Source organism: Micromys minutus (assembly GCF_963924665.1).
Source record: "Micromys minutus genome assembly, chromosome: 13".
Classification (NCBI taxonomy): Eukaryota; Metazoa; Chordata; class Mammalia; order Rodentia; family Muridae; genus Micromys; species Micromys minutus.
The window spans coordinates 13,674,106-13,685,904 of record NC_137982.1 but is presented as its reverse complement, the minus strand read 5'-3'; the positions used below and the strand labels follow the sequence as shown (position 1 = coordinate 13,685,904).

At 40.5% G+C, this 11,799-nt stretch overlaps 1 protein-coding gene across 4 annotated transcripts in view; it reads left to right on the top strand.

The window, feature by feature from the left end:
* Positions 1-256: 256 nt before the first annotated feature.
* The window catches only part of DENND1A (DENN domain containing 1A), a 460,146-nt gene continuing 448,603 nt past the window's right edge, over positions 257-11,799 (top strand). For all 4 annotated transcript variants that reach the window (XM_080927212.1, XM_080927210.1, XM_080927211.1 and 1 more), the window contains exon 1: positions 257-366. In XM_080927212.1, coding sequence (XP_080783338.1) covers positions 350-366 — 17 coding nt within the window. In that variant the 5' untranslated portion in view covers positions 257-349. The remainder of the gene's footprint in view (positions 367-11,799) is intronic.

The following is an 11,799-nucleotide window of genomic DNA, read 5'->3' as shown; positions in this document are numbered from 1 at the left end:
CGACCCCAGAGGCCAGCTTCCCGCGAGTGGACTACACTTCCCAGCAGCCCCCGCGGTCAGCGGCGAGGGCGGGAGGGGGCGGCTGTGTGAGAGACGGAGGGGGCGGCGCGCGCCGGGTACGCGCGCCGGCGACCATGGCGTTCGCCCGGCTGGAGAGAGTACTTTAACCCCGGGAGGCGACAGCAGCGGCGGCCGCAAGGGAGCGAGCCTCGAACGGGCGGGCCCCTGCCTGAGGGAAGGGAGGAAGGGGCGGGGAGAGCGCCGGAGGGAGGCCGGTCGGCGCGGGCGGGCGGGCAGAGCAGCGCAGCGCCGAGCGGGGCCCGCGGGTCCATGAGGAGGCCCCGGGACCATGGGCTCCAGGATCAAGTGAGTGCGGCCGGGCGGAGCCGGGCCGGGTGCGAGGGAGGCGAGGCTGGGCTAGCGCTGCAGGCCGCGGGCCGAGCTTGGGGGACTTGTTGCCGGGACCGGAGGGGCGCCCCGCGTGGAGGCGTCAGGCTGGGAGGGGGACGGTTGCCATGGCGATGCGGGAGGGCTCAGGGACGGGGTGCGCGCGGGGTGGAGGGGCGCGTATGATCAGATGTCCCCCTCCTCACCTGAGGGCGGGAACTGCTGACGTGACGCGGTGGCTCCCTAGGCGGGATGCATGAGCTCCAGAAAACTGTCATACAGCTGCTGGGAGGGGGAGGTCTCCGGAAGCAAGTCCTCATAAGGGTGTTTTTGGGGCGACCCCGAGAGTTGGCAGGTCCTCAGAGGTTACAGCCTAGCTGCTTGAAGCCTGTAACCATTACAGAAGTGGTTGAGGTTCTTAGAGGGAGGGGGCTTCTGGTAAATTTAAGGGCTGGATGGCCTTCACAGGAAGGCCCTTTGCCTTTGCGGTCTCTTCCTCTTATCTGAGTCTCCACACTAGCAAGGGCCAAAGGCTATGAAGGAAGATGCCTTTAGGTTGTAACTGAGCACCTGATTTTGTAAAGGTTTTGTAATCCAATCTGGCAAATTCCCTCACTCCTTCATTTGCTTGGAGTCCCTGGTTGAGGCTTAGTTTTCTGGTGAAAATGTTGATACTTGTAATGTCAGTACCCACTGAAACACTACAAGTTGACTTTGTAACTTTTCTGTGGTCCAATTTGGGTGTTGTTGCTTTGGTCTCTATCTCCCCTCCCAGCCAAGACCTCTTCTGGCCACTCCCTTCCTCAGACCTAGAACTCAGATGCTTTATCTTTCTCTAATCATTAGCAAATGTTCACTTTTTCACTATGACTAATAGAATTGCTTAAGGACATTTAAAAAACAAAGTTGACAGCCTAGGCTTTTCTGGAAGACAGCATCCACAAGGCACCATAAACCCTCCTATAGGAAAGTCCGTGGAATGTGTTTGTTTAAGCATTTTGAGAATTGTGCTAGGGAAGTTTGAAAGAGGAAGGGCCTCAAGGGCAAAAATCTAGTAATTATTCAAACATTTCATCTCATGTCCAAGTGATGCACATGCAGTGTGACCCTAGCCCAGCTGTTTGGTCTCTTCAGTGGTTAGGGTTCTCATTTACAAAAGGCGTCTTCTAGGTTTTACAGAAATCCTGCTGTTCACCTGCTGAATGAAATTAGAAAAGTTTGCTCATGAAAATGGATGTGGAGGCTTAAGAAGACCTATGTTTATAGAAAAGGGAGGAAGGGGTTAGAATATAACACAAATAAGAGTCTGAGAATCTGGGGAGGTAAAGTGATTTAGTTTGTGAACTATTGGGATTAAAAATGCCCCCCAGGCTAAATTCCAGCCTTCAAGTAAGAGTTGTAAACTTGTAATTTCAGTAGCACATAGAAACACTGTGCAAATCACCTCAGAGTTGCCGAGTAAAACACAAGGATGTGTCTTACCTTTCTTGTTCCAAGAGAAGTTCTGAGAGTTGCTGAACTGGAGGTATCATTATTCGAGTGAACATTAAAATAGAACAAGTTCAGATGACTAGCTGTCATCTGCTCTCATTCTTGACAGTAGCAGGTTGACAAGTATGTTTGGTGGAATGCATCACTGTAATATCTGAGCACTTGGGTAAAGGAATTTACCAAAGCATGAAATTGCATTAAGTGTGAAATTAGTATGAAGAATGGCCTTATTGATCTTCAAACTAGACTGCTTAGTGGTTAAAAGAAAAAAGAAAAAGGCTTAGTGAAATATGTTAGTCTGTGATGAGATTGAAAGAGAATATGAAAGTAGAAGTTATAAAAATCAGTGGTGACTTTTAGCAAGTGTTAAAAGTGCAGTTCCTGTCCATGGCTAGGAGTATGGATGGACAGAAGGTAAGGGAATAATCAATTTAGACCTTGTCATTGGAGAAAATGGCTTTGGTTGCTACTGGCCATTCTATCAGACAGAACAGAAGGTGTTCAGGGTATTATTCACTTGGCTGAAGTGGAAGCTAAATGTGCAGGCCATCTTGTAGGTTGGTAGGTGGGTGGGGGCACACTGAACATTCACTAGGCCCCTCTTTTGCTTATCTCTGATACCTTGTGCCATTATAAGGGCTGTGTAGATCAGATCTGGGTTCAAATTCCAGCTTTCTCTGGCAATGAAACAGTGTGTCTGAGAGTCTGGAATTTTCCTAGGGTAGAAGGGACCTGCAGGATCGTTATGAGCAGTAAACACAGGATCAATGTGATTGCTAGGCCCATATTAGGAACTTAGTGATTGTTTTACACCTTCTTGTCAAGTGATTAAAAATATCTGATATATTTTATGCCAGAAATGTCATAGAAAGGCACGTTTCAGGAAACAGAACAAAATTTTAATGGTCAAGGGTTAAGATTGATTTAACACTGTCATAATATTAAAAAATAAAAATTGATTAAAAAACAGTACTGTGTGTAATTGTGAAGCTGGTGTCTGCACTCTGATGAGTGATAAAGCATGTACATTATTAGATTCAGGAGGTGATTTACAGTTTGTTCAGGGTGGGAAGCTGGGGCTGCTGGAGCAGTCTCTGTGCTGGGCACCATGGTAATGTTTAATGTGAATCATTTCATAAAACACAACTGTCCACTGGTCCTATTTATTAATTACTGTTTTCACTTGAGAGAGTAGGAGTCTACAGGCTTACGATCAGATAGTTGTCAGTTCCCTACCAGCTGTCTGCACTCTCATCCTAGGTCAGGTGCCTTTCTATGTTTTTGTAAACACATTAGGATGGCAGTGCCAAATCTTGTGCCTCAGTTGGCTTATATTGAGACACAAACTTCTTGAGAGAGAGGACTGTCAGATTTGTTTTATAGTTCCCTGTGTCAAACTTGTACTGGCACATGCTTGTCTAGGAAGAATTTATAAGCTGTTTTTAATAAATAGGATCTGAATTAAGATGCTAAGACATTAAGTTCTCAGATTGAAATATATAAAGAATTAAAAAAGTAATTTGCTATTATAACTCTTAAAAGTTTTTATATTTAATAAGTGTAAGGCAGATTTTGTCTTGGTCTGGGCAGAACATTACTTATGTTTACTAAGATGAGTATGTTTAGTCTGTGTTCATTTTAAATAATGACGCATTGTCTTGAATCAAACCAAACATCTAAGTCACAAAGAAAAGAGGTCACCAATATTCAGGTAATTCACTGGAAATCTAAACCTTAAGCCCAAGAAGAGATTTTCTAGAGGCTTAAAAGGAGCAGTGCTAAGTGACGTTCTTGGACAGGTATGTTTAAATCTTATTTAGTGTTTCAGTGATCCCTGTGGACTGGAATGTGGTTAATATGAGGCAATTTAACTGATAATGCAGATGCACAGCAGGAAACTGTGAGGCAGTTTAATATTGCTTGTGGTGACATCCTAGAAATTGCTTCCAGGCACCAAGTCCAGGAAGTGGGTTGAAAGTAATGGAAGGAAGTGTTTTAAGTGAGTTTGAAGAGACCTGACATTAATGGACTCTGAGAAAAGCATACTTTAAGATTTGAAGGCATAGCAACAGGGTAGGGCAACAGCTTTGGTCTTGCAGTGGTCTGCATTAGCCTATATGCTATTCTGCTGTCCCCATCAGACTGACTTTGAGGTTGGCATTGGAGAAATCCATTAATTCATTTACTCTCTTACTACACAACCAAGAAGTGTCAAGCACACATTTAATAAATGTTAGCTATTATCAGTCATAGGAGTACTGTGCCTGACAGTGTGCCAAGTACCAGGGGTACAAAAATAAAAAGATTTTCTTTTGCCCTAAGGCTTTCTAAAGTAGTAGGCACAAGTACAAAATAAAAGCACCCTGTCCTCCTCTTACCCTAGGCATAATTCAACATAATTGCTATGGTAGCAGGCTATCAGTAATGACTAGGTGGTGGAGTGAAGGCGAGACTGGCTACCCTTGAGGTGTGAAGGAGTGTCAAAAGAAGGCCTTGGGGAGAGAATGCTTTAGTTGCAAGATGGGCCCTAAAGGGGTAAGGGTAGTGATGGTGGCTGTTATATCAACCAAGAGTGGTATGTATATATGATGACAGGCCTACTAGGGAAATGAAAATACTATTTAAGTGTGAGGAACTGTGTTTGCCATCTGGTATTATAGTGGGGGATGATATGGTTCTTTTTGTTTGTTTTTGATTTTTTTTTTTTTTTGTGTATTCCTGGCTGTCCTGTAGACCAGACCGGCTTTGAACTCAGAGCTCTGCCTACCTCTGTGTCTGGAGTGATGGGATTAAAAGCATGTGCCACCATGTCTGGCAGATAGATGGTTCTTGTTTTTGTGGTACTAGGAGACTGGTGGATCTATAGGTAAACAGTAAGTTCACATAAAGTAATATGGATGTGTTGAAAAGCAATGGAGATACTGAGAGAGGAGGATGCCAAGTGGCTGTCCTATTTTGGATAGTGATGGGGGATGGCCTTACTATAGAGATGATGTTAGAACTCAGAATTAAAGGATGAGGAGGTATTAGTCATGTCAAGTTTGAGCAAGAATTTATTTCAATCTGAGGGTAAAGCAAGAGAACCTTGGAACAGATTTTAGGAGCTGATGATATAAAAAGGGGTTTAGGTGAGGTCAGAAAGAGCATGGTTAAGCTGGGAATACTATAAAACTTACTAATTTATTTTTGAGTACATTTTCTATGTCCTCTTGGCTGGCCTGGAACTCTTTGAAGATTAGTGTGGTTGTGAACTCTCAGAGGTCCACATGTATCTGCATCCTAAGTTCTGGGAATGAAAGTATGCAGCACCTTAGGTCTTATAAAATCTTTTAAGCTAGTTGTATTTTTTTTTTTAGCATATCTATAGAGTCATGAGTGAACAGCATGATCTAATTCTGAAACATTCTATTACCCTAGAAAGCAGCAGTCACTCCTCGTTCTTTCAAACTCTTCCAACCCTAGGTAATCACCAATCTAATTTCAGTTAGATTTACGCGTTCTGGGCATTTCATATACATGAAATAATACCTAAACCTTTGTGTATATAGCTATTTTTCTTTGTATGATTGTTTCAGGGATTATTGTATTTTCTTTGTGGATAATATTTCATTTGTTTGTTGTTGTCTGTTTGTTTTGAAACAAGGTTTCTCTGTATATTCCTGGCTAACCTGGAACTTGGTCTGCAGACCAGGCTGGAATTTGCATAAATTGAACTCACAGAGATCTGCCTACCTCTACCTCTAGAGTGCTGGGATTAAAGGTGTATGCCACCACTACCTGGCTTTTAACTATGTATGTCTGTGTGTATATATAGATTTCAAGAGGTTCTCTGTGTATCTTGTAGACCAGGCTGGCCTGTGAGGCATATTCCATATATTTCAACAGTTTTTCTGTGTAGTCTTGGCTGTAATTCTGTAGACCAGGCTGGCCTGTGGGTGATACTCCATTCTGTACATGTACCACATTTTATTCCTTCCTTATTCAGTTGTTAGGTGTTTTGGTTGTTTTTTCCCTTTCACTGCTAAAATGTTAATATGAACATTTAGTTTGAGCATGTGCTTCATCTCTCCTGAGTATTTATACCTAACTAGAATTGCTAGTCTAATTTGATAACTCTTAAAATAATTTTCCAAAGCATTGTGCCATCTGATCTAAATTGGTACCTCTGTGTGGCTCTGATTTAATTCAAATTAAATCTGTTGAAAACATAGGGTCAAAGCAAAAAAGATAAGATTCTCAGTAAAGGTTGAAGCTTGAACTGAAAGAAAGAGAAGACTTGGAAAAAGAACGGGGTTCTTAAAGAAGAGTAATGGAAATCCTATGGCTTGAAAGTGGACACGAGCCCCTCTCATTGTTGTGGAGCACAGAGAAACAGACTTGCTACTTTTTAAAAATTGGCAATTTTGGAAAGAGTTCATACTTGTATATGATTTATTTTGATCATATTTCTCACCATTACTTTTTCTTCTCCTAGACTCCACCTACTTTCATGTTTCTCTTTGTGTATGTATATCCCACTGAGTTCAATTAGGGTTGCTTGCTTGAGCATAGGTGAGCAGCCTGCCTGCCTTCCTTCCTTCCTCTCTCCCTCCCTCCCTCCCTAATTCCCTCCCTCCCTCCCTCCTTCCCTCTTTCCCTCCTTCCCTTCCTCCCTCACTCCTTCACTCCCTCTCTTCCTCCCTTTCTTTTAATAAGATTAAGAAAAAAGATTTACTTATTTAATTAAATAATAAAAAGGCATTGTCATTGTCTTCAGACACACCAGAGGAGGTTGTGAGCTACCATGTGGTTGTTGGGATTTGAACTCAGGACCTCTGGAAGAGCAGTTAGTGCTCTTAACCACTGAGCCATCTCTCTAGCCCCCCAGCTTTGTTTCTTAACATAGCTCTGCTCCCATTTGTTTTTATACTGCTCTATAAGGGACTTGGTGCTTCTTATGACTTTTCAAGCAGCCCAGACAGTCTGTATGTATCTCTGGTTTGTGTGTCCCACTGAGTTCATTTAGAGTTGCTTGCTTGAGCATGGTGAGCAACTAGCTTGCTTGCTTGCTTCCTTACTTGATTCTTTCCTCCCTCCTTTCTTCCCTTCCTACCTTCCTTCCTCCTTCCCTCCCTCCCCTTCTTCCTTCTTTGTTTTTCACTAAGAGTTGAGATTTGACTTCTCTTTTGCCTTCTCCCTCTAATGCCTCTTCCCTTTCCAGCATAGTACTTCCATCCCAGCCCCAGCCAGTGGTAAAAGGACCTAGAATGGTAGAAGATAGTCTTCTCAGAGATTAGGCTTTCTGTTTCTAGATCCTGAAGTCAGCCTGAAATTTTACAAATTTTCAAACAGTGTTTTTTGTGTTATTCTGTGCTTCTAGTCTGAGCTGTTGCAGTCAGGAAGGTTAAAACAGGAAAGGTAAATGTTTTTTATTCAGGCTGTTAAATCTGTATGAGTTCCAGATGGAATGCTGGTTGCAGTTTCAAAGGTTAACTTTTTTTCATGGCCCTTGGAGAACTAATCCTTGGATTTGCAACATCCTTTTTGCTTAGGAGGACCTTTTTGGAACTAGGAAAGATAAATAAGGAAGAACCAACCAACTATCCAAAGTTAATCTCCATTACTCTTCATTCATTCCAGGCCCAGTCATGTGCTACATAAGGACATTTTAGATAAGAAATGATGGATCTGATACACAATAAAACTCTTTAGTAGTTTTTCTGTGATGGTCAAATATTACCCAACAACACATTGCTCCAGAATATATTTTCATTATGCATTTAAGTATTGAGAAGAAATTTTTTTTTCTTTTTTTGAGACAATGTTTCTCTATGTAGCCATGACTGTCTCTGGATCTCATTTTGTAGACCTTAAACTCAGAGATCCACTTGCCTCTGCCTCCTGAGTGCTGAAATTAAAGGTTTGTGCCGCTACCACTCAATACCAAAATTTTATAAAAGATTCATTTATTTATTTAATGTATATGAGTACATTGTCACTCTCTTCAGACACACCAGAAGAGGGCATGAGATCCCATTACAGATTGTTGTGAGCCACCATGTGGTTGTTGGGATTTGAACTCAGGACCCCTGAAAGAGCAGTCAGTGCTCTTTAACTGCTGAGCCACATCTCCAGTCCCAGATTTTTTAAAAAAGCATGTTCCAAATAAAAGCAAGAAAGAATTATGTTCAGGATGTATTTGTTCCTATTGAAAACAACAGGTGACATTCCAATAATTTGTGTGTTAGGTTGTATGCCATCCATTTAGTTAAGCACACATCAGTAGCTGTCATGGGCAATGGCATTCCAGACTAAAGACTTTGCAAAAGTCATCAGAAGGAGATAAAAAGTGTAGCTAAAATACAGGAAGGATATATCTCTATCTCTATCCATCTACCTACCTACCTATCTATCTACACACACATACATACACAGACACAGATTATAGGATGTGGACTTGAAAAAAAATTAGGCTTGTGCCATTGAAGAATTCAGTGAGAGCTGTAATGGGATCTTGCTGGGGCTTTTAAGTAGGCGACTAACAGCAGCAGGTTAGAGTGCAGTGGCCAAACAGTGGCGTCCATGGGTTGTGCGAGGTGATATAGCTTTCAGGACTTCTGTATTTTCTAACTTATTGGTGTAACAATGAACTGTTAGAGTTTATAGGTGGATATATGTAAAGTGTTGGTTAGTTTTTACTGACAGGAGTGTGTGTGGGGAAAGGAATGTTGATGGATAGTTTATGCTTCAGGAGATGAAGGCCTAATCTGAGGTTTTGACAGTGGAAAGAAAAGGGATGGATTTTAGAAAGATTTTAGGTAGACGTGACAGGAGATTGTGGACTCCAGAGATGAGTGAAGATGATCTAGTAAATTTAGCTAAGTTATATTTTAAATGGGATGTTCATAAAGTGAGGATCAGTGCAGGGTGTATTTACATTTGGGAGAAGGTATTTTGGTCTGCAGTGAGAAAGGAAGGATTGCTTTGTTTTTGTTTTTATGTGTAACCTGGCTGTACTGGAGTTCATTCTGCAAACCTGGCTGGCCTTGAACAGAGATCCATCTGCCTCTGCCTCCCTGGTGCTGGGATTAAAGGTGCTTACCACTACCACCTGGGGAAGGGAAGAAAACTTTAGGAACCTCACAGTGAAGGCCTGAGCTCTGAGAGACAAGACTTGTTCCAGCTGCAAAAACGAAATCTGTTTATGGCAGATTTAGAAAGAGAAAGCAACAGAAAAAACACTTTTTGAATTGTTAGCCACAGGATAGGTTTCAGGGATGTTGCATTGATATTGCTTAGGCCTTGCGAATAAATGAACGGAAGGAAATCAATCTAGAGAAGATGCTGTTTGAGTCCAGCTGAGCTTGTAGTCCAGGGTGTGAAAAAAGCTGGAATAAGTGATATAGTGCGGAAGTAGCAACCCCTCCTCAAATGTCTGTATGACATAACCAGCTTAGAACTTAGATACTGTCTTCAGTGCTCAATTCTGAGTCTCTCTTCTACTCCCCAGTGTTTGTGTGTGTGTGTGTGTGTGTGTGTGTGTGTGTGTGTGTGTGTGTGTGAGTGTATAATTTGTAAAAGAAAGTGAATATGTCATGTAAAGGGTTGTGAGGATCAAAAAGAGGTCTCTGGTCTAGCCCTCAGCAGAGATGTGATTATTTAGACAGCTATCAGGAATATTGCTTGTTGAGGAAAAAACACCCCGACATGGAAAACCTGAAGTTAAAAAGGGTTGGGAAAAAAAGCATATATATATATATATATATATATATATATATATATATATATATATATATATATATATATATATATATATATAAAACAGCAATGTATTTTTTTAAAAAAAACATTTGCTTCAGTTAGTGAGACAGTTAAGATGCATGGTATGCTTTACTGGATTTATTTGAAGGCCTGAGACCCTGATATCTGATTATTATTGTTCTTCCTCTGCTAGCTGGGGAGCATGTAAATAATCAGAATTGCAACACGTTAGGACATTTTATGTTCTCATAAATACTGGATATTTTTATTCCATTTTCTAAAGACATCAATAATTTATATTTTATTTTAGCTGGTATCAGTGTTCAGCCATTTCCCATGGTGCTTAGAGTTATATTTTAAAAATGGTTAAATTTAGGAAAATAAACATTTGTAAAAATAGTGCAGTATAATGAGCTCCCAGATTACTCTTATTACTCAGTTTTAACTCATTAATATGTAGATTTAGTTTCACTAATAGGCAATGGGTTGTAACCCCCTCTTCCACCTTCCAGTGTTCTGGATTATTCCGAGTCAAATTCCAAATGACACATTTAATTCTTAAATATTTCCCTGTCCCTGAAGATCTGAAAGATCTTTTTAAACAATAATGCCATACCTAAAATATTTACAAGGTTCTTTAGTATTATTAAATATCTATTGGGCATTTCATGATTTTTTGGCTTAAAAATGTTTAGTTTTTTATGAGTTTGTTTATGATGTATGGGTACATCATGGATGATATGGTGTGTGTGTGTGTGTGTGTGTGTGTAAGTCAGGACAACTTTGTGGAGTTGGTGTTCTCCTTGCATCTCTGGGTCCTGGGGATAGAACTCAAATGCTAAGGCTTGTTCTGATGACAAGCACCTTTATTTACTGTGCCTGCTATTTTGCCCCTCTCCTCATTTTACAAAACAGATTTGTTTGGCTACACTGATGTCATACACTGTATCTGGTTGGTATTTCAAATCTTTTTTTCCTTTTTGTAATTTCATTTTGTTTTTTGAGACAATCTCTCTACATGGCCTTAGCTATCCTCATGTAGACTAGGCTGGCCCTGAGTTCACAGAGTTCTGCCTGTCTCTGCTTCCCAAGTGCTAGGATTAGAGGTGTATGCCACCATTCCTGGCTTTGCAATTTAGTTCTTACAGAAAAGTGAACTATTGGTTCTGTATAATTTCCATCAAATCCTCATGGTTTATTTATTATGTTCCTCTGTCTTTTATATTTTTTATAACTTGGTAATTAGAATGTGTAATTTGATGAGATTCAAGTTTATTTTCTTGGCAAGATTACATAGGTGGTAACGGGCTTTTACCAGGCAACACATGGTAGATATCCTGGTTTAAGTGGCTAGGGTGGTTAAATGCCATAGTCTGTTTCTGTTATGTCTTCTGTTAATTGGAATCCTTGAATGCTTCTATAAAGAAAACCTTTTCCATATCAACCTTTCAATGACCTTAGGTATAATTCACACCAGTAATACAGAATGGATGTTTGTCTTCCTTTATGAATTTTCATACAGATTCCTTGACTTTTCAGAAGGCATTTTTTAATGGAGGGAGTGTCACTTTAAATGTACTTATGTAATCTTACTTGATCCCCTCCCCAAGCTATCACAGTTATTATCTTTGCTGATGTTGAATTTGTCCCTTTTTTGTTGTTGTTGTTTATTGGGAGTTTTAAGTAAATGCTTGAAGTCTTTTTGACAGGGTCTTAGGAGTTTCTTATAGAGGTTTTTTTTTTTTTGTTTTTTGTTTTGCTTTTGTCATATGATGTTCTAGAGTCATCTTAAGTGTTTCTTGCTCCAGACCTGTATTCTTTTGGGAGTCCTACCTACATATGGTAGGAAATGGCATGAGTAATCTTGGTTTGGACTTTAGGAGTTTTATTTTTCATGTGGAAAGGTTTGCTATTGTGTCAGTTGTTATTTCTAGGGTTCTCCAGTGTTCAAAACTAGGAGATAGATAGATAGATAGATAGATAGATAGATAGATAGATAGATAGATAGATAGAAGTCAAAACTAGGAGATAGATAGGTAGATAGTTAGATAGGAAGAAAGAATCAATGTGTATGTACTAAAAGAATTATTAAGGCAGCCCTTACTAACCTTAATAATAGAAGTGTGGATTGTTTGTTTTGTTCTTATCAATCTTTCCCAGTTCCAGATACAGCAGTTTTAT